The sequence below is a fragment of the Maniola hyperantus genome, chromosome 21, assembly GCF_902806685.2.
Source record: "Maniola hyperantus chromosome 21, iAphHyp1.2, whole genome shotgun sequence".
In the NCBI taxonomy this organism is placed as follows: domain Eukaryota; kingdom Metazoa; phylum Arthropoda; class Insecta; order Lepidoptera; family Nymphalidae; genus Maniola; species Maniola hyperantus.
In genome coordinates, this window is record NC_048556.1 from 10,334,309 (window position 1) to 10,357,455 (window position 23,147).

The 23,147-nt window shown below is 39.3% G+C and overlaps 3 protein-coding genes and 1 long non-coding RNA gene across 8 annotated transcripts in view; 1 reads left to right on the forward strand and 3 right to left on the reverse strand.

Annotated features, from left to right (window-relative positions):
• Positions 1-1,165: 1,165 nt before the first annotated feature.
• On the reverse strand, positions 1,166-4,094 carry LOC117992163 (organic cation transporter-like protein). The gene is made up of 4 exons (XM_034979821.2): positions 3,697-4,094; positions 2,853-3,260; positions 2,372-2,615; positions 1,166-1,820 (listed from the first exon to the last, which is right to left on the reverse strand). The coding sequence occupies exons 1-4, from the start codon at positions 4,092-4,094 to the stop codon at positions 1,386-1,388; spliced, it is 1,485 nt and encodes a 494-aa protein (XP_034835712.1). The 3' UTR covers positions 1,166-1,385.
• Positions 4,095-4,499: 405 nt separating this feature from the next.
• On the reverse strand, positions 4,500-17,556 carry LOC117992164 (pancreatic triacylglycerol lipase-like). The gene is made up of 9 exons (XM_069505850.1): positions 17,395-17,556; positions 16,590-16,679; positions 15,630-15,681; positions 9,502-9,606; positions 8,161-8,302; positions 7,210-7,358; positions 5,675-5,889; positions 5,138-5,285; positions 4,500-4,651 (listed from the first exon to the last, which is right to left on the reverse strand). Exons 1-9 carry the CDS (start codon positions 17,438-17,440, stop codon positions 4,579-4,581), a joined length of 1,020 nt encoding a protein of 339 aa, XP_069361951.1. The 5' UTR covers positions 17,441-17,556; the 3' UTR covers positions 4,500-4,578.
• Positions 17,557-19,895: 2,339 nt separating this feature from the next.
• Positions 19,896-23,147, reverse strand: part of Sap47 (Synapse-associated protein 47kD) — a 75,413-nt gene continuing 72,161 nt past the window's right edge. For all 5 annotated transcript variants that reach the window (XM_069505844.1, XM_034980190.2, XM_034980191.2 and 2 more), the window contains one exon: positions 19,896-20,042. In XM_069505844.1, coding sequence (XP_069361945.1) covers positions 19,918-20,042 — 125 coding nt within the window. In that variant the 3' untranslated portion in view covers positions 19,896-19,917. The remainder of the gene's footprint in view (positions 20,043-23,147) is intronic.
• On the forward strand, positions 22,283-22,902 carry LOC138403845 (uncharacterized). Its single transcript, XR_011238003.1, has 2 exons — positions 22,283-22,522; positions 22,763-22,902. It is a non-coding gene; the product is annotated as an uncharacterized lncRNA (long non-coding RNA).

Below are 23,147 nucleotides of genomic sequence, written 5' to 3' on the forward strand. Positions count from 1 at the left end.
GTTTCTAGTTATAAACTTCTTGCCTACTTAAATAAAGATGATGAAGAACTAATTCACCTCATGTTTTAATGTTATAACCTACCTAAGTATGTAGGTACCTTATTGAAGTAAACATTCTATTCTCCCACTTGCTCGGGACTGGACTGTTACGGGTCTTTACTTTTTTTAAATAGAGATAGCGAGCAAACGAGCAGGCGGGTCATCTGATGTTAAGTGATTACCGCCGCCCATGAACATTTGCAGCACCAGAGGAACCGCTGATGAGTTGCCGACCTTTTAGGAATTCGTTGGTCCCATGTTGTAATCTAGTGGGAACACCGCCGATGGGAGTTGGTTCCACAGTTACGTGATTTACTGGCCGAACGCCAGCAATTTCCAAGAGGACTGTAATTGAAATTGATGCAAACCAGAACTTTGAATCCAACGAACGGCGAGGTTTGCTGCTTGGATAGTTATAATAAAAAGCCGAATTCTCCAGCCTAGAATAAATAAAACTGACCCATGACAAGAACAAAATACTGATTTCGAAAATTTTCTATACTAGATAAACCAAATCAATCCAGAAGCGCTTGGCCCTACGATACTGTGAGACTATTAGCCAATTCAATAGGAAAGGTAAGTAAAACAAACAAATGTGAAGCAAATAACAAATTATAAAAATATACAATATGTAGGTGCTATATTCACATAAACATAAGTTGTCCTATATCTATAGTATTAAGTATTATCTATGAAACTGTTTTTGTAGGCTCTATGGGCAGATCGTCCATATTGAAGAATTAATTAAACCAAGCTAGTAAAATGGTTACCTTGTTTTATTAAAGAATATAAGTTTATTACATGGCGCAGCCGGTAGGATACGAACCAACGCTCCCACAGGGAATCTGATGTCGAATCTTACTTACAGCCGCACTCACAGTCGCTAATCGTTACTTAAGATTGAGTTAAAACGAGACAGATTTATGTGAGAGATATAGCTCTGTCTCGTTTTAATCAAACTTAAGTAACGATTAAGCGACTCTGAGTACGGCTGTTAGTATTTTAACTTAAAATTAAATAGCTGATCGATTATTCGATTATTTACTACCTAAATATTGGCACAGCTTGATTCTTGCGTCCTTTTCTAGCATTATTAAAATTTGTATTTTTTTGTGACTAAAGTATTTAATGTGACTAATTTTATCAAAACTATGCACACGTTATTCGGTATATTATATCATAACATATTGCATGCTAATAGGCAGAATTTGGCCGTACCTTTTTTGTTTTTGTAACATTTCCACTGTTTACCCATATTCGCAATAAAGAAATTTGAATTGAATTGAATTGAAGAAAAGATGCAGGTACTCTAAATTTACTTTAGAGATAGATCAGAAACGATGCCCCTACGCACTGTTTTTAGCTTCCTTAATACCATCCAGCAACGCTGTGCCCTTAGTCTCTGGCAGCAGCAGACAGACCAGCGCACCCGCGAGCGGCGCCAGACCAAAGATGACGGTCGGCATCCACGGCACCGTCTTGGACAGATCCGACACAAACGGCGCTATCATGGACCCGACGCGCATGCTCGTCGAACATGCTCCCATACCCATGTTCCTTACAACTGTAGGAAATAGTTCTGATGTATAAATATGTAGACTCGTAGTGACTATGGTAACACAACTGCCTCCAATGCATCCGAGTGTTAAAGTCATCCAGAACTTGTTAGGAATGACTCCTAAAGCGAGAACTCCAAGTCCACTCAGAGCGAAAAATGTTACGCAGACCTGCTTTCGTCCGAAATATTTCAGTAGTAACATCGTTATAAAGAGTGCTGGGGCCTGAAAAATAAAAAAAAAATAAAAAAAAATGCAGTGCTACATGCACGTAGTACGCGACAGGTCGATATGGCAATCGGGGTATGAGGCGCATATTGTTTCATTTCAGATCAATTTGCAACAAGGCATTACTTTAAATGTAATCTGTTCAGTTTTCATGGACAATATTTATTTTTAAGTTTATTATACTGGATAATCTCCGAAATCTTTTTCATTTAAGAATATAATGAGCACTGAATTAATATGTGTATCTCGAGCACGAGTAAAGAATTAAGTTTAGCCTTAATATCATATTTAACATCATAAACGCCCGTAAAATGTGGGTTTTGAATAGGTACACACTACACAGATAAGGTTTACTTTCTTGGCACGAAAGCATTGCTATGATTGGCTGAATTTATGGCATTCTAGCTCCAACTGTGCATTTTAGCCAATAGTGACAAAGTGACAGCCAATCCAAGGTGATTGCATCGTCACACTTTAGCTTTCAAACTACGTCAGGAGTGCAGAACTTAGAGGCCTATACAGAACTTTAGAAGTTCCTACAACCTCACCTGAATAACTCCAACTGTGGCTACAGTAATAAAGGGATCTTTACTAGTCTGACTGACGTATTGGTTGAAGCCGAAATACGTCAAGCCTGTGATCGTCCAAATGGTGCAAGAGGCAATAGTTTTGAGGAGGAGGCCAGCTTTGAAGAGATCGCTATAGTTCGGCTTCGCTGTAGTGGACCGGTCCTGTATGTCTTCAGACATCTTCTTTAACGTTTCCTCTATTTTTGTAATGGGTAGACTATTCCTGAAAGTAGACTATTGTAGCAGATTATCCTTGTCTCTGTCACTCATACATATATGACGTTTTATCAGTCTCAACGATAGAGAAATTCTCTACAAAATCCGCTTTCTCCTTCTAAAGATCAATGTACCTACATTATTTTCTACCGCGTACGGTACATCTTGAATGCCCTTTCTACCGAGAAGAATTAGCAAGAAATCTGACGAAGTGTCGAGAGTTTTATGCTAGATACCTACTTACATGGTCGCAGCTCGGGTCACAATCTTGGTCGCTTGCTCAACTTTTCCCACGCTCACCAACCACCGCGGCGACTCCGACAGCACGAAGAAGTAGCCCAAATATACCAACGGAGGCACCGCCATAGCCAGGCTGTACGTATTCCAACTTCGATAGAAATACGCGAAAAGGGGTATCGTTATATGCCCAATAATAAACGGGATTTGAAAGAGACAACCGCATATCTCTCTGTACTTCGTCCCAACAGTTTCCATGATTATGACGAAGGAGATGACCATAGTTCCAGACGCTGCCACTCCTAAGAGGAATCTGAGGATTGTGAAGGTGATGTAGTCAGGAGCGAATGAGGCGGCAAATCCGATTAGTATCACAGCAATAATTGATGCTAGAAAGGTGTTCTTTCTGCCGTATCTGAAAAGAAATAAACTGTTTATTGTTTGTTTGCAGAGTTTCGTTAGACATTGAGGTACTTAGTCTCTTGTGTGAAATATTCTTTAAATATAGGAAATGTATAGGAAATTCAGTATCATAAACTATTTCGAGTTATGTGCCCTGCCCATTGCCACTTCAGCTTCGCAACCCGTTGAGTTATGACGGTTACTCTGGTTGTCCTACGGATCTTCTCATTTCTGATTTGATCACGTAGAAGAACTCCAAGCATAACTCTCTCCGTCGTCAGTTGAGTGACTCTGAGCTTCCTTATGTCCCATAGCTAGCGACCATGTCTCGGATGTCCAAAATTCTTTAGTGTCTGAAGATCAACAGTGCATGCCAGTGAGACGACATATTATGGATCCGAGACATGGTCGTAAGCTTCAGGAACACTTAATAGAAAATAATTAGGTACCTGTCAGAGAGGAATCCGAACACGACGCTGCCGATCAAGACGCCCAGCTGCAGGACCATCTGCGCGAAGCTCGCCATCCACGTGCGCTCGCACACCAGCCCCCATTCCGTGATGATGGTGTTCTCGAACGGGGCACTGTCGTACGCGTACTTCACGCAGTTGGCGTAGCAAGTCATGTTCGCGCCAACTTCCGTCGAGTTGTCCCCGAAGTCCGCGCACCAGAACACCAGGTTCGGGGTCAGGAATATGATCGCCATTTGCACCCATGCTGATGACAACTTCACTAGCGAAACTGTCGCAATCACTATCAATTGCCATTTCCCGAATTGTCCGATCAAATTCGCTAAAGTATCCTCCTTTTTTATTTGAGTGGACTGTATTGGAATTCTTTGGACCATTTTGCTCTTCTTGATGATGCACAGTTATAGCTTTATAGTGTGATCATTTTTGGTAGTCTGACATATAAAATATTTAATTTTAACATACAAATATACTTCAGCACATCACAAACGTGTTGGTAGTAGCAAAGTCGCGTAAAAAATCGTAAATACCTAAGTGTAAGTAATTGCAAACAGCTAATCTCTATTCTCAGTAATTGTTATACTTTAGAGGATTTCCTTTTATTACCATCACACTCCACAGTAAAAATTTGTCTGATTATCCGATTATATACAAAAAATTAAGTAGGATTATCTTTTTATTTTATTTGCATTTTCACAAACAAACTTAAAGACAAAAATCCGTTGGAAAATTCGCTTACAAGATGTAGGTGTAGGATTAAAAGCAAACAATCTTTTAGCTCCATAAAATTTTAATTTGTACTACATTTTCCGACTCAGTCCAATGATTTGGATTTGGATGGAGGATTTGGATACACTAGGTTCATACAGCTCCTCTTTCTCCTAAAGCAAAAGGTTCCTGAGCTGCCGTTCTTAAATAGTAGTTTCCACGCAACCTGAGGAAAAAATACATTTTAAGTACCAGGTTCACTTGCACGTTTTGACTAATTATTCCAGAGTTGACATGAAGGGTAGCAAGACTTTGAAAAGGTAGCAAGCCGAACAAAATCTTGGTAACTTTGACAGATTAAATCAACAAGGAACTGAGGGTTTTAGATCTCTTATACAAAATTTGTGTTAGGTATCCAAAATGATTTTAAAATATAAATTACGAAGATATTCTGGATATTAATATTACGGATAGGTATCTACTGTTAGGTTCGGTTCTTCCTTCCTTCCAAAGATTTCACGGTCATTGTCTTTCTTGAGATTTTAACGAAAGGTGCATGCTTGCATCCCAGAAACAGACATAAGATTACTTTTTATCCCGGCAAAGTAAATAGTTCCCAAATTCTAAAAAGGGATTTTTTGAAAACTTATATCCACTCGGAAAAAATCGCGGGTATGATCTAGTTGTTACCTAGGAAATATTAATTACTCACTCTGGCGCTGCAGCGAGTCCCATATAAGCAGTTCCATAACAATTCCCGCGAAGAAAGTCGTCATAGTTATCACATTTTCGAGCTACAAAGTTGCCTCCATTGACTGACTCGGCCCAGTATTGCCACGAGCGCCAGTGGTTACAGAAATCTGAAGAGTAAAGATACCGTACAGTACGCAGCAGAAAATAATGTACATCGGCCTTTAGAATGACATTTCGGCTTTGTAGAGCGTTGTATCTGTTACTCATACCAATTCAGTGCGACAAGGCTCTCTTGTTACTTCAATGACATTGACAGGGGGCGCTGTTGGAAAACGAAGGCTTAGAATATTCAAACAAAAACACAGGGGAAACTTGATGGCAACGTTTTATTTCCGATTTCCGCCCCGCCCCCCCCGCATATCCCGATTGCCATCTCGACTTGTCGCGTACTATATTAAAGCTAATGTATGAGGTAGGTACGGGTACCTATCACTTGACTTCGTAGTCCATTGAGATCGTCTGTCCATATATATTTTTTGCAAATAAACAAACTTACTTTCAAACGTTAGTGGCAAAGTAAACGGCAAACATCCAGGTTGCTTGGCCATGCCATCATTGGGCCAAAAGTCAGCATGGCCAATACTGGCCGAAGCTCCGAACCAGCCTCCATCAGTGTGGATGACGTCCACAAAGTCTGCGTCTTTCGAGTTGATGGGCACAGTTTGTATGGGGGGATAGAAGCCAGGGTGTGCCGCATCCAGAGCCGTTAACCTTTATTCATTTTAATTGGGCTTATAATGTTAGCAAAGGTTAGGATACCTAGATTAAGTATTGTGATTCAATTTAAAGTACTCTTACTAGGCACCTACTTTTTGTAATTTTAATTATCGATAATAATCTGTCTGCTAGCTTTTCACGGCCCATTAACCTAATGGGTAAACCGATTTTGGTGAAAGGTACAGAGTTAGCTTACATCCCGGGAACGGATACAGGCTACTTTTTATCCCGGAAAATTAAAGAGTTCCTACGAAATTTTAAAAAAACCTAAATCCACGCCGACGAAGTCTCGGGCAACAGCTAGTGTAATATAAATCGAGGACAACCCAGTAATCCCATGTTTTTTTGCAAACCTGATAGGTAATGCTGCAAATAATACCAATAGATAATGTAGGTAAGTACTTATTTTAAAAGCTTAGATAGGTACCTACATAATACTTAAATTCACCGAGTATTAAATTGAATGATCTTTTATAATGCCTTCGTTATGATAAACTTTAGATTTAAACCTAGAGATTTTTTCTAAGTTATAGCAAACTAACTGATGCCCGCGACTTTCTCCGCGTAGATTTACGTTTTTGAAAATACCTTAGGAACTATTTCCGGGATAAAAAGTAGCCTACGTCGCTCTCCAGTTAGTTGATTGCAGAAAAATTGCATCAATAATTATTAAAATCGTAATTATCTTATATATCTTATCTGTATTTATGGTAGATATTATTGTTGCAACAATGCATTGTAGCCAATAGTGAGCGAGTGTCAACCAATCAGACGTGATTGCGATCGTGACATTGTAGCTGTCATTCTACCGCAAGCAGCAGGGGCTAGATTGGAGGGGCTTACAATCATCGATATAAATGACAAGATATGGTCAAACGAACAAAATTTTTCACGGTTTTTGAACCAAATAAATCAGCGCCACCTCTTAGATACTCATGAACGACCCGTTTGAAATCCAGACGTCATCTGAGGTTGCATTGGTGCCAAATAAACATTTTAGGACCAATGAGTCGGTGCCATTTTGCTTGTTCAATGGCCCTGTCCATACGAATTAATATATAAGTCAATGGCACAATGCATTGTTGCAACAAGAATTGCACAAAATCAGCCAATCACAACAATTGACATTGTAATAATGATTGATGCAGGTTTTACAAAATCGACCTACTGGTCTTAAACTAACCCATGCAAAAATCACGTCAATTCTTTGCTCCGTTGCGACGTGATTGAAGGAGAAACCAATAAACAAACACACTTTCATTATCCATATCCATACCCATTTGTATAACATGGGAAGTTATTAGGATTATGTACCTTGGTACAGTATATCCTCTAGCTTTCATCAACCTCGCGGCGACGGCTGCCACGTGAGCTCCCATAGAATGTCCCACCATATGTAAGCCTTGTATATTTAACCCCTGCTTTAGAAGTCTCAATATCGCTCTCCCTACTTCATGACCCACCTGAAATTACAATAAAATTGTGTAAAAAAGATAAATTACCCATACTAACATTATAATTGCGAAAGTGTGTCTGTCTGCTAGTTTTTCACGGCCCGTCCGTTAATCCGATTTTCAACGAATGCTTACAGAAAATGGATTTTACATTAGATACCAGCTGCGTAGAATGACAGCTACATTAGAGCCTCGATAGCTCAACGGTTAAAGGTGTGGACTGAAACCCGAAAGGTCGCCGGTTCAAACCCCACCCGTTGCACTATTGTCGTACCTACTCCTAGCACAAGCTTTATGCTTAGTTGGAGGGGAAAGAGGGAACATTAGTCAACAATTAACTTAGCTAATATTCTTTATTATTTAAAAAAAAATTGTACCAACCAATGCTTGCAGAAAATAGATCTAGTAGATTTTGAAGAATTCCTGAAGAATTTTACCAAACACGGCTGACCACAATGACTTTTGAATAGAATAGAATAGAATAGAATAGAATAGAATAATGTTTATTCGAGGTATATAGGTGGTACATGGTGTAGGCAATATCGTCCTGTACAGCAGTGCAACACCTCGAACAGGTAGGCCACTCAGCCTGTGTTGAGACGTCGGGCCCCTCAGACACAAACCTCTAGAGCAAATATCTGAGGTACCAGATGCCCCAACGCTGATTTTCAGTGACCGCCTTTTAAATATTACCTAAACGTCTCAACACGTTCAACGTCTCAACGTTTTGCGGTGCCTAATTCCAACGAGGGTTTAAACTGATTGTTGTTCTTAGTTATTCTTATTAATATCAGTATATGTTAGTGCTTACCGGCTTAATATTAAACAAGACACTGATATAATCCCCGAAAGCAAGGTTCGACCAATCCAGGAAGAGTATGTTAAATCCTCCGTTCGTGATGTACGCCTGCACCAGAGTAGCACCACTCTCATCGCTAGTAACTTCTACATATCTGGAAATAATTATATTCATACTATTATTAGGTAACTAGCTGCCCCGGCGAACTTCGTACCGCCTAACAGTCGATTCTTTTTCAGGATTTATTTTTATTTTTCTCTCCGTAAGAACGATCCCCTTACTTCAAGGAATATTACGAAAAAGAATTAGCGAAATCGGTTCTGCTGTTCTCGAGATTTGAGATCAGCAACACATTCAGCGATTCATCTAAATATATAAAAAGAAAAGGTGACTGACTGACTGACTGATTGACTGACTGACTGACTGACTGACTGACTGATCTATCAACGCACAGCTCAAACTACTGGACGGATCGGGCTGAAATTTGGCATGCAGATAGCTATTATGACGTAGGCATCCGCTAAGAAAGGATTTTTGAAAATTCAATCCCTAAGGGGGTAAAATAGGGGTTTGAAATTTATATAGTCCACGCGGACGAAGTCGCGAGCATAAGCTAGTTTTTATATATAGTAGATTTACCGACACTCAAGCACTCTGAAATATCACCTGGACCTGAAGAACCTGAAGGATTAGGGGTTTTTTTAAATAGAGATGGCGAGCAAACGAGCAGGCGGGTCACCCGATGTTAAGTGATTACCGCCGCCCATGCATTTGCAGTACCAGAAGAACCGCCGATGCGTTGCCGGCCTTTCAGGAATTTGTTGGTCCGCCCCTTGAATAACCCCATGTCGTAATCTAGGTTTGCTGAAAAAAACGCATCCTGCTTGCTTTTCCTGCTTCTTTAGTAGTGGGAGGGCGGGTGGTACATATCGCACGTTTTAACAAACAGATTTGTCTGTTTTGGCGGATTACAGCGAATTAAACTTGTGGTTCCTCGGTTCCTTGTATATCATCTTTCTGGCTGACTTCCGTAAAGTAGCGCTTGCCCACACGTGGGGCTGCCTATCGAACATTTAGTTATTTTTTTAAAATAGTGGGTCACCTGGTGTTAAGACATAATCGCCACCCATGAACATTTGCAGTACCAGAGGAACCGTCAAGTCGTTGCCGGACTTTTAGGAATTTGTTGATTCGCCCCTTGAATAACTTCATGTTGTAATTTAGTGGGAACACCGTTGAAGGGAGTTGATTGCAAAATTTGCATAATGCGTGGGGGAAAAGGATCTGGCACAACGGGTGGTCGAAGTGCACCAGGCACCCAGGTGGATGATTAAAGACTATTTTTATACTAACCCATGGACGTAAATCACTGTAGGTTTCTGCCGCTCGAATGTAGGATCTGATAACAGTGAAACAGCATCCTGGATTCGGTAGTACGAGTGATTTCTTACACTATCTCTGAAAATAAAAAGTGTTTCAGTGAATGTATTAGGTATACACATAGAGCAGAAACAAAGAGGAGATGTTGTATTAAGATTTCCCTATGAAATATCGAGTGACATTTTGCGGGGTGAGGGGTTGTGGAACGCCGCCCACTTCTCAATTTTCCATCTGCGGGTTAGTAGCAAAACTACTCGCTTAGCGACCTAACATCGATATATTGATGTCACTACATAGTTCAGCTATCTCACACTAGATGTCAATAATCTAGAACTATTTTAATAATTACGTATAAAATTACTTACAAATGAAATGTGATACCATTCATAGCATCAGAACGTCTGTCTGAATAACTTTGACACGATAAAACACAACACTTCATCCTTTTGTTCTTAAAAACGCGAAAACACACCGATAATACGAGTCTCAATATATGTGAACCTGACGAACGCAGACAGCATACTAACTAAGGCCCCGCCCACAGTGATGACGTCAGGACCTAGTTGAAAATCACAGTGCACAGTTGCTTAGGCCAACTCCTCTTTGTTTCTGCTCTATGGGTATACAGTAATGTACATCGATCTTAAGAAGGGGAAATCATATTTGTAGAGCGGCGTCCCTGTCGTTGAGACCGACAGAACATCACATAAGTATAACTGACAGAGACAACGCTCTACAAAGCCGAAATGCCATTCTAAACGCCGATGTACATTATTTTCGGCCGCGTACTTGTAGATAGGTTGAAAGCAAAGTGCAAAATGGTCACCGCAGGAACTGCCGCGCCACGTAGAATATTTAGGTAGTTAGTACAGTACCCGCCAGTAAAAAGTGTACATCGATCTTTAGAAAGAGATACCTAGAGGTTTTATAGAGCGTTGTCTCAGTCGTTGAGACCGACAAAACGTCACATAGGTATGAGTGACAGAGACAACGCTATACGAAGCCGAATTCTCTTTCTAAAAGTCGATGTAGGTACTTTATTTTGTCTCATTTAAATCATCAGTCAGTGTTCAATCTCTGTCAATAACAACCGCGTATTGTGCTAAAACGTAAAATCGCTGACTCGGCCCGCGTGCCGCGCCGGACGTACCGCGTGCGTCATAATGACCCAGTTACCGCGATTCGGACTGTGAAATACATATTATTTTAAATTAAAATATTGTATTGCAGCTATACTAGTTGTATACTGCAACAATGGGCGAGCATCAAAAAGTTAAATTAACTACGGATACTGAGCGATTCCTATATACGAAACTCACCCAAGTGTCAGAAGAGAACGTGAATATTTATAAAGCACTAAAGGAAAAAAAGCTGGAAAATGAAAACCTTCAGCTCAGTATAAAAACCATGAATGAGCAGATTTTAGAGCTGCAAAGGCAAATTGAAGCCCTGTCAGGATCGAAATCAACTAGATATTCCGAGCATATTGGCTCTACTCAAAAGAGCTCAACTGAACCGGTTGATTACTGTACTGATGAGGAAGAGCTCGCTAAAGAAACTGAATGGATTAGAGTAAAAGGCAGGAAAAAAAGGAAGTTGAACACGTCTCCCATTCAGACTCAGGAATCTGATACTGAAAATAAACATGAAGGAAGGAAACCTAAAAAAATGCCTCAGCCGCCCCCCATTATCGTATCGGCTGTGATAGACTATCAATCGTTTTACGATTTAATAACTGCAAGTCTGCCGAGTGACAACTCATCTGAGGACTCATTCACCGTGAAGATGATGGGTAAGGAGACAGTTAAAATTAATACAAAAAATGAAGACGCTTATAAAACTATTAGTAAGCTCTTAACCCAAAATAATTGTATTTGGCATTCCTACGAGAATAAGCAGGAAAGGCCAATAAGAGTTATGGCAAAAAAATTGCATTATACATGCCAACCGAGTAGAATAATGGAAGACCTCACAAATAAAGGATTTAAAATAGAAGACGTGGCAAACAAATTAAGATGGCAGAGCAAGGAGCCACTCAATATGTTTATGCTTACGTTTAATCACGATGAGGATATCAACAAGATCCACAATATTAAGTCTATCCTAGGATGCAAGGTAGAAATACAACCCCTAAAAACATCGAAGTTAGTACCTCAATGTAAAAGGTGTCAATCTTATGGACACACACAAAAATACTGCTCTCGGGAACCACGGTGTGTAAAATGCACCGGAAAACACCTCACTAAAGACTGCAAAAAACCAGCAGATGAGAAACCAAAGTGTGTGCATTGCGGTGGATCACACCCAGCAAATTATAGGGGGTGTATGATAGCCAAAGAAATGCAAAGCATAAGAAAAAATAATACTAAAAAGTCATCAGCACCATATAGACAGCAACAAGAATCCGCAGCAAGTAGAGGAAAACTAGGAACTAATGATAATATTACCAAAAAACAAGAGATTCCAAAAAATACTACGTCAAATAAAATGACATATGCTCAAACTGTTGCAGCTAAATCTAACATACAGACAGATAACAATCTTGAAAGTAAACTAGATTCAATTTTAAAATACATGTCTTCCTTTGATGAGCGACTAAAAAAACTTGAAGATAGCACCAAAAAAGCTACAATTAAATCGAAATAATGAATAATAATATCCTCAAAATTATGGCTTGGAACTCTAACGGACTACTCCAACATAAGCACGAGCTAGAAGTAGTCCTGAATATGGAAAATATTGACGTGTGTCTGATATCCGAGACACACTTCACTAAAGAGTCATTCGTTAGATTTAAAGGATATAAAGTCTACCATGCGTTACATCCTAATAATACAGCTAGGGGTGGCAGTGCTGTAATTATCAAAGAAAATCTCTACCACTTCCAGGAAAGCAAATATGAAGAACAAGAAATTCAAGCTGTGGCCATACACGTACAAACAAAGCTGTATCCAATTATAGTAGTAGCTATATATTGTCCGCCAAGGCACTCAGTAAAAAAAGATAAATATGTTAGTTTTCTAGAACAATATGGAAATAAGTTTATCGTAGGAGGTGACTTCAACGCTAAAAATACCTATTGGGGATCTAGATTAACTACGACTAAAGGAAAAGAACTACTAGAAGCAATTAAGCAACTGAAATGTAATGTAGCTAGCACTGGAAAACCAACATACTGGCCGACTGACCCTGGTAAAACTCCAGACCTAATAGACTTCTTTATCTACAAAAATATATCACCTAAATATCTTAGAATTGAAGAACGACATGACATGAGCTCTGATCATTCTCCAATATTACTTACACTAAGCGAAACAATCTTATTTAAAGAATCTACTCCGACCTTAGCAAGTAAAAAGACGGACTGGGAAGGCTTTAAACAAGAACTGAATTACAGCATTAATCTAAAAGTACCATTAAAATGTCCAGGACAACTAAATGAAGAGGTCAATCAATTTGTTGTAGACATACAACAGGCGGCCTGGAAAAATACTCCATCACAATATAAAAATATACCTAAAAGTACAGTGTATCCGAAACATATATTAAACCTAATAACTGAAAAGAGAAGGGCAAGAAATAGATGGCATCAGACTAGATCTCCATTAGATAAAAGAATATTGAATAAACTTACAAAAAAAATCAAGCGCGAAATCAAAAAGTATGAACAAATAACTATGGACAATTACCTTCAAAATTTGACAAATGACCGGAGCACCAATTATTCACTCTGGAAAGCGACAAAGAATATGGACAAGTCACTAATGCATATTCCCCCAATTAAAAAAGAAAACAATGAGTGGGCGATAAATAACGACCAAAAGGCTAAACGATTTGCAGAACACTTAGAGAATATATTTCAGCCATACGAAGGAGAAGAAATTGATAAAGACTCTACTAGGGAAATCAAGGAAGATGTAGACATCAAACTAGTGACACCCAAAGAAATATGTAGAGAAATAAAGCTCAAATTGGGTCCCAAGAAAGCTCCTGGATATGATTTAATTACGAGAGAAATTTTATTAAACCTTCCAAGGAAAGCCATAGTTAAGCTCACCACAATAATAAACGCTGCATTTAGGCTCAGGTACGTGCCTAATGTGTGGAAAGTGGCCGAGGTCATTATGATAGCTAAGCCAGGAAAACCACCTCATGAAGCAACATCATATAGGCCTATCTCTTTGTTGCCTATTATGTCAAAACTATTTGAAAAGCTCCTACTGAAGAGGATGAAACCAATATTAGAAAACAAAAACCTGATACCAGATCATCAGTTTGGATTCAGAGAGAAACATTCAACTATTGATCAAGTACATAGAATTGTTAACACCATAGAAAAAACAATTGAAGAAAAGAAAGTTTGTTCCACGGTATTTCTTGATATTGAAAAGGCTTTTGATAAAGTTTGGCATGAAGGTCTTATTCATAAAATTAGAAACGAGCTACCCAAATCATTCGCAGATATCCTGGAATCATACATAACAGATAGAGCATTTAGAGTAAGACAAGAAGATGCCTACTCTGAGCTTAAATGTATAAAAGCTGGAGTTCCGCAAGGGAGTGTTTTAGGGCCGGTCCTGTACCTATTATATACCTGCAATATTCCAGACCTTGAAAACAATACGATTGCCACTTTTGCTGATGATACTGCCATTATGGCCGTAGGAGGCACACATGAAGAGGCAGTGGGTAACGTACAAATAGCGCTAAATAAAGTCTATAAATGGACTAAAAAGTGGAGAATAAAGCTAAATGAATCAAAGTCAGTTCATATAGATTTCACAAATAAAACAAAAAAGTATCACGCTGTCTTCATAAACGACCAAAAAATCTCCTACGTGGATACAGCTAAATACCTTGGTATGACACTTGATGTGAAGTTGCGCTGGAAAGCTCATGTCAAGAAAAAAAGGAAAGAACTTGATATAAAGTATAAACAGATGTATTGGCTACTTGGTAGATATTCCTCGCTGTCAATACACAACAAGATTCTTTTGTACAGACAAGTCCTGATGCCCATTTGGACTTATGGCATACAGCTGTGGGGCTGTACCAAAAAAAGTAACATCCAAATCATCCAACGGTTCCAAAACAAAGTACTCAGGAATATTGTAAATGCACCCTGGTACATCAGAAATGATGATATTCATAGGGACCTTCAAATTGAATACGTCCATAAAGTTATCACCAAATCTGCCAAAGCCCACGACTATAGGCTTCACCACCACGTTAACGTTGAAGCAATCCAGCTGCTTGACGTAACGGAGACAGTGAGAAGACTAAAAAGGACCAAACCTTTTGAGTTAGTGTATAGTGATTAGTGATAGTGTACATAGTGTAAGTGCTGAAAGAACACGTGAACAAAGTGTCATATCTCAAATCAAGAAAGACTAAGATGCGTCAGTGGACAATTTCTTAGTATATAAGATAATTTATAAGTTTAGGTTAAAATAAAATTACTTATTAGTCATACATTAGGCTAGATCGTAATATAATTGAGTAGCTAATTGGCACTCAACAATAAGGAAAAAAAAAAAAAAAAAAATTTAAATAACTAGCTGATGTCCGCGACTTCGTCCGCCTGGATTTATGTTTAAAAAATCTCACGGGATAAAAAGTAGCCCATGTGTAATCTATCTCCATTCCAAACTTCAGCTAAATCTGTCAAGTAGTTTTTGCGTGAAGAGTAACAAACATACAAAACTTTCGACTTTCATCATCATCATCATCAGCCTGTGGACGTCCACTGTTGGACATAGGCCTTCCCTAAAGAGCGCCACCACACCCGGTCCTCAGCCTTCCTCATCCAGCCACTTCCCGCCAGCCTCTTTATATCGTCGGTCCATCGTGCTGGAAGGCGTCCCACACTACGCTTGCTTAAACGCGGTCTCCACTCAAGGACTTTCCGGCTCCAACGGCCATCGCCTCTACGACAGGCATGACCTGCCCACTGCCACTTCAGCTTGCTAATAGTTTGTGCTATGTCAGTGACCTTGGTTCTCCTGCGGATCTCCTCATTTCTGATCTTGTCCCTCAAGGAAACTCCTAACATAGCCCTCTCCATAGCTCGCTCGCTCGTAATATTATAAATAGGTACTAACCTATAATAGTTTATTCTGATATCACTCAACTCAGCTTTTCGTCCCCTAGGTGCTGCAATTGTTAAAAAAATCAAGATTAAAAATATGCCTAGTGGTATATAATACGCGACAGGTTGTAATGACAATCGCGCTAACGCGATGCGGGCGAGCGCGGGTGACGTGCGGGTGTGCGGGGACGTCCCCCGCCCCCCGGCCTCATAACCCGATTGCCATCTCACCTGATAGCTGATGCCCACGAATTCGTACGAGTGCATTTAGGTTTTTAAAAATCCTGTGGGAACTTTTTGATTTCCCGGGATAAAAAGCAGCCTGTCACTCTCCGGGTCTTTAACTATACCCATGCAAGAAATCCCGTCGATCCGTTGCGACGTGATTGAAGGACAAACCAACAAACAAACACACTTTCACATTTATAGTCCTACTAGCTGATGCCCGCGACTTCGTCTGCGTGGAATTAGGTTTTTAAAAATCCCGTAGGAACTCTTTTATTTTCCGGGATAAAAAGTAGCCTATGTCACTCTGCAGGTCTTTATTTATACCCATGCAAAAAATCACGTCAATCCGTTGCACCGTTGCGACGTGATTGAAGGACAAACCAACAAACCAATAAACCAACAAACAAACACACTTTCGCATTTATAATAAGGGTACTGACTAGCTGATGCCTACGACTTAGTCCGCGTGCATTTAGGTTTTTAAAAATCCCGTGGGAACTCTTTGATTTTCCAGGATAAAAGTAACCTATGTCACTCAGCACTCTCCAGGACTTTATCTATACCCATTCAAAAAATCACGTCAATCCGTTGCACCGTTGCGACGTGATTGAAAGATAAACCAATAAACCAACAAACCAATAAACTAACAAACAAACATACTTTCATATTTATAATATGGGTACTGATTACACCGTATAGTTCGCCAGTTGCTCAATTTCAAAGTAGATAGTATAAGCATTCTTACTTGGCATAAAAATTCGCTGAATCTGTTGAAAGCTGTCTTTGGATAACGGCAAGGACGACTCTCTCTGACATTCGGCACTTGCTGTAAGAACTAAACCATACATTTAATTTTTTTAATTAAAAGCACGTGATATCCTAGCTCAGTGGTTAAGACTTGGGCCTTTTAGTCAGAGGTTCCCCTAGGATTACCTAAGCTAAGCTACGCACCTCTAACTTTTCGGAGCCGTGTGCGTTCTTCTAAGCAATTAAATGTCACTTGCTTTAACGACGAACAAAACATCGTGAGGAAACCTGCATGTTTCCACGGTGTAAAGTCTGCCAATGCCCATCCGCACTTGGCCAGCGTGGTGGACTATGGCCTAAAGTTTAGGTTCTAAACCCTTCTCTTTCTGAGAGCAGCCCCGTACTCTATATAGTGGGCCAGTTGTAATGGGTTGAGATCAGAGATGATGATGATGAGGATTGGTAGAAGATGAGGCGGGTTATTCCCGTTGAGTCACACCCCCGTGTGTAACACTGTGGTCTGTGGCACAAGGTGCCTAAAATTTGAAAACATTCCCGTTGAGTAACACTGTTACACAACGGGAATTTCTTGAACTTGTTGGCACCTTGTGTCACACCTACATAAATACATAGGGTCGAGGGCGGCGGGCAGTGTCTCGCCGTGCATTGGTTCGTCAGTCAACCATCAGGAAAGCGCAGTAGGTACAATAATGCGCAGACGCCTCCCTGCCAGTGTCGTTCGAAGGGATTTTTATGTGATGCGTTATGCGTAGGTGAATAGGTAACCTACCTAAATTACATACCTGATATGACAAGACAATAATATCTTTTGAATTTCACTTCAAACATGTTCAATTAAGGTATATACGATTTCTAATAACAGTATTCATTATTAGCTTATTTCCAGATATACTTATTACACTTTACTAGATAAGTTTTTTTCCCCAAACAAAAAAAAACTTAATTTTAAAACACCTTGGTCATAAATATTTTTGTTGAGTAATAAACTTGTAAACTCTACTGCAGATGAATAATAACTAATACAAAGTTCAATTTAAGCGGGAGTAACGAACTACAAGGTTACGCCAATCAATTCAGGGATAATCATTATGTTTTTGTTATAATGCATACTTAATTATTTCCATGTTCCATACTAGCTTCTGCCCACGACTTCGTCCGCGTGAATAAATCCATATTTTATCCCCTTAGAGGTTGAATTTTCAAAAATCCTTTCTCAGCGGATGTCGGATCGTGAAATTGTACCTAGCTGTCATTTTACCGTAATCGAGCCGCTATTTTATTTATAAGTCCCGCAAATTGCTAATGTGCGTGGCCTGAAGTTTCGAGCTGATGGTATATTTTTACTAAAATATACCTACGTCAAATGACGTCATTTCGATGGTAATGAGACATGGTTCCAGCGCAATAGCAATTTGCGGGTCTTATACGATGTTTTCGCTTGGGACGCTGTATCGTTCGGTTTCTAATCCAAAGAGAATTGCCAGACTTGGGATAGATCGAGCACTCGTTCGTTTGATCTAGTGTTTCAATGTTCGATTTTCTATCAACTTTGGTGAGTTTCAATGTCGTTTTAACCCTACTGAAATTCTAAGATAGATGCGCGCGGTGCGGGAGAGGTGACATTTGACGTAACAGTTAAGTATAAAGGCCCAAACGCATTTACGCTGCGCTGCGCGACGCGGCACGTCAAATATAGTTTATATATGAGCGGTGTCCTGCGTGAGCGACGAATACTACGCGACGCGGCGCTGCGAACGCGACGAACGCGATCAACTCAACGGCATACAGTGCTTGCGGCCTATATGGCAGTCTGCGGCGAGACGCTGCCATATACGCATTACGTCGCGTCGTATTCGTCGCTCACGCAGCACACCGCCCGCGTAAGTGCGTTTGGAACTTTATGCATACAGTGCGACAAGGCTACTTTGGCGCGTGGCGAAAATCGGAATTAACGTTGCTGTCAAGTGTTTCCTTTGTTCTTGTTTGAATATTCTAAGCCTTTGTTCTCCAACAGCGTCAATAGAGCCTTCTCGCACTGTAGTGTACATTTTGAGGACTCGCCATTTTTGCTTTATGTGTCAACTGTCATGTCAAAAGTAGGTACGGTATACCCTTAGATCAACGACTAAAATTGTCCTTTCTCAATGCATCATACAACAAATTGAAATAAAAAGCTTTAGAACTTTAGAAATGCTTTATTTACGTAGTTACACATTAGTTTAGGAATGTTTACAATTAAATAAAGTATTTTGACCATAATATTAAAAAGGCTAAAGGCAAATTGCGGAGTCGAAAAGAAGCGAAACTTCTTTTCTGAAACATTACAAAGTAAACCGAACTTTATCTTCGCTATATAATTATTAAACGAACTTACCTGTAAGAGAAGTTCTATCATAATTATACTAAGGCTTTGTCCGAAGAAATTAGTTTGTGTGAAGCTAAGCAAATTGAAAATGAGGCAAATGCAAATGTGCGTTTCGATCCGCGCATTCAAGAGTAATTCAAATTAATTGTTATTCCACCGTCACGCGCGTGTCGCTTCACTTCACTGCCGCAATGTGCCTTGAGCCTAAGATAATAATAAATAATCCAGATAGGTAGGTACATTATTATAACCTTCCTTCAAATCAAGGTTCATATTGCACCTTACATAAATCACATATTTATAAATACAAACTTAACGACTCTTTTATTATAATCGGCCTGGTAGTTAAAGTAACATTTAAATTTAAAATCTTTAGGTAAAACCACATAAGTTGTAACTATTCAAGTATACAAACTAGAATGCGTACAAAATGAGTTATCACGCGCCATTTTAACTCTATGGGTCAACTGTCATGTTAAAAGTACGGTTCGCCTTTAAAATAAGGACTAAAATCGTACTTTTGACATGACAATAGACACATAAAGTTAAATTGGCGCGTGAAAAGTCATTTTGTTCGCATAATACATCATTTATTTTGGCTGAGTTGACGTTAAGTCGACATGACGTGCGACGGCCCTTATGATGATATCAGATGGATTTACTATAATATAGACGCGATAAAATTTCAAATTTAAAAGTTTTTACACCTTTCTAATATGTTATTTAATGTACATAGGGTTAAAAATAAAAATTATTATTATTATTTAGTACTAAAGAAATCAACAGCCACAATAATTATTAAACTAAAACTAATAAGATAAAACATACATATACTAGATATTTACAAACTTAATAATTGACAGCTCTAATTAAATATTTATAAAAGAAGCTATAAAACGTTTCTTGAAAGTTTATAGGCAAAGAATTAATTAAAATTAATTTACTTGAGGTCCACATCGTCACCAAGTAGATCTTCACACTCCTTCTCCCATTTATCGTCACCAGTCTTTTCCGCAACCACCTCGTATTCTTTCAGCTCCGCCTCCAATTCTTTCTCCCATTGTTCTGAAAGTTTTCATCATTGTGACTTACACCCGTATTCACAATCATTACAGTAGTCGACAAGAAATATTGTACATCGACCTTTAGAAAGAGATTTCGGCTTCGTAGCGCGTTGTCTCGTCTCTGTTACTCATACCTATGTGATGTTTTGTCGGTCTCGACCACAGAGACAACGTTCTACTAAATACCTATTAGTGATGTAACGAATATTCGCTTTCGCGGATATTCGCATTTTTTGCATTAGCATCCCGCGAAATTACTGCGAATGTTTTGCGAATATAAAAAAAAATTGTCTAAAATATGACATTCGTTGCATCACTAATACGAGTAGGTACCTATCTTTCTAAAGGTCGATGTGGGTACTGTGCCATGAGGTCTCACAGTGCGCTCGAACACACAGTGTGGATCCCAGCAGTCAGATTATTGGAAATTGACATGAAACAGTAATCTGAATGGTGAAACCTGCGCTGTACGTTCGAGCGCGAGACCTCATAGTAATGATTGTGAATACCTACGAGTGTTATTCTGTTATACACAACCTCGAAACGAAATTGATAGGTCTAAATCTGGTGCTACTTATCCTTTTCCGTTGGGAGCATAATGAAAGGGATAGTATTAGTTTTAGATCTGCCATTTTTGTTAAGCTTATTTCGTAGTTTAACGACATATACGTAGATAACGGGTACATACCACGATTAATTTGATGATATTATTAGACCCATTAGTAAATAGCTCTCTAAAGAATCATAGAAGAAAAAATATCTTAGCATTTGGAAAATATTGTCTTCTTATGTGATTTTTACATTCAAGCCAATCGTAACGGATAATAACCAATGGTCTAAATTTTCGATCGTAACTAAAGCACTAATAGAGGCTTGAATTTTCTCGGCGCTGATGTTAGCCGCGTATGTCGGTCACGCATTTGAACACACATTATTTTATACTAGTAGCGACCGCCCGTGGCTCCACTCCTGTGGGAATTTCGAAAAATCCAGCATTATTCCTTATCTATGGAGAAAAATCCGAGGGAATCTCTGTGTTTCAGCTTTCTAAGTCCGAGGGTTTGGGTTGGGCGTTGATGTGTCAGTCAGTCATTAAGTCACGACTTTTCTTTTTATTGGATCTATACAGCGTACTTTGACTTTGCTCAAACTTAAATTTCAGTTAAGGGCACATTCAAAATAGCCGCAAAATGCTGCAGTTTTGATCGATGAACTGATCGTGATTGCAGCGCGGGTGTAGCGGGTGCAGTACGAGTAGATTTACGAAGCAGAGCGACCGCAGCGCTGCAGCCGTGCTGCATCCGCGCGGCACTTTGCGTCTAATTTGAATGCGCTCTTAAACGAGACAGATTTATGTCAGCGATATAACGCTGTCTTGTTTCAAGTGTCTTAAGTCTGAGCAAAGACAAAGTGCACTCTATAAATCTCACCCTTAGCCTGCGGGGCGGCACGCACTCGCTCCCACCTGGGCCACCGGCTAAGACATTACCACACTGCGACATTGAAAAAGCTGACAAAGACTGTACGAATAATACGTGCGACCGACGCACGCACCTGACATCAGCGTAGACGCGATCCTGGTCCAAGGAGGCAAAATAACAAGGCGAATGTTATTTTAGAATAATATAATTATTTCAATTCATAATAACTAACTATAAATGCCATTATTAACTATAATGTTATAATTTCACTAAACATTTTTTAAGTATTGACAATAGAAAGTGTTTTATGTCTATGCCGTCACTAGAATAATACGGGGTTTACCAACTAAGGCCGCAGCCGGACTGACTTGAGACCTGTTTAGGCTATCAATGCACGTATTCACGGCGATGTTTCGATAAAGGTGCATATTGGCCAGGAGCATATTTCGGAATCCGAGACATGGTCGCTAACTATGGGTCTTATAAGAAAGCTCAGTCACTCGCGGGCGATGTTCGAAAGTGTATTACTATACATTACAAAAGCACGCAATGTAATGCTCGGTATGACGTACTAATCGATTACAACGCTCGAATCTAAGTTGTGACATTACAAGTTACAAGGAATGCTCTTGATCAGTACGCACCTTAAGACTAAAGGCTTAACAAGACAGTTGCGTCCTTATCGTCATTTTCACACAAACTTTTAAAAACCATCATTATTCGTAATCCAGGTCACCAGTCATCCCAAGCACAGCCAAAATAACTTACATTTAACCTATATGTAACTTTATTTTAAAATTAACATACTTGAAACCAATGATATTAGAAGAAAATAGGTAGATACGTTATACGCGGACCGCAAGTGGCACGTTAAAACTAAGCTAATTAGCAAACCTGAGCTCAGTCGCCCGCTGGCGTCGCGCTATCGATGACGTCGTTGATAGTAATGTGTATTTTGTTTTCGTCTCCCAAAACAACCGAAAATGCCGTCGTGTGTGATGAGATTCCGCACAAACTACACAAGCAAGGTTTCCAAAAGTCAAGGAATCACATTTCATTCGTAAGTAAAACTATTTCTTTTATATAATTCGTATTTTTCACTTATTTAACAATAACAAACTCGTGCACGTTCGTGTAAAATGCAACTCATTGCAATTTGTACCTTATGTCACATGCCATAAGTACGTATCAAGTTATCGTTGTACGTATTTTAAAGTTTCCGATCAAAGAATATAAAATAAACAGATAGGTCTCTTCTGAGTATTGACAATTCAAATAGTGTGCATATTTCCTGTTTTAGGGAAGGATAAATTAACTATGGTCTAACATCTTTTTACGGTCCACTGCTGGGTCTCTTCATACAATGAGGGAATTTTGGCTATGGGTATGTAGATTGTGTAATAGTAAATATTTTCAAAAATAAAAAATATTTTCATTTCACATTTTATTCCTTTACCTACCTTCCCGCGGCTTCGTCCGCGTAAAATTTAGTAATATTATTTCGACTTCTTTTCCATGTATGGGAACCCCCTTTATTTAATTTAATTTAATTTTTATTATTTTTATTATAGCGGCAATAGAAATACATTCTGTGAAAATTTCAACTGTCTACCTATTACGGCTTACGAGATACAGCCCGCTGACAGATGGACGTACAGACAGCGGAGGCTTAGTAATAGGGTCCC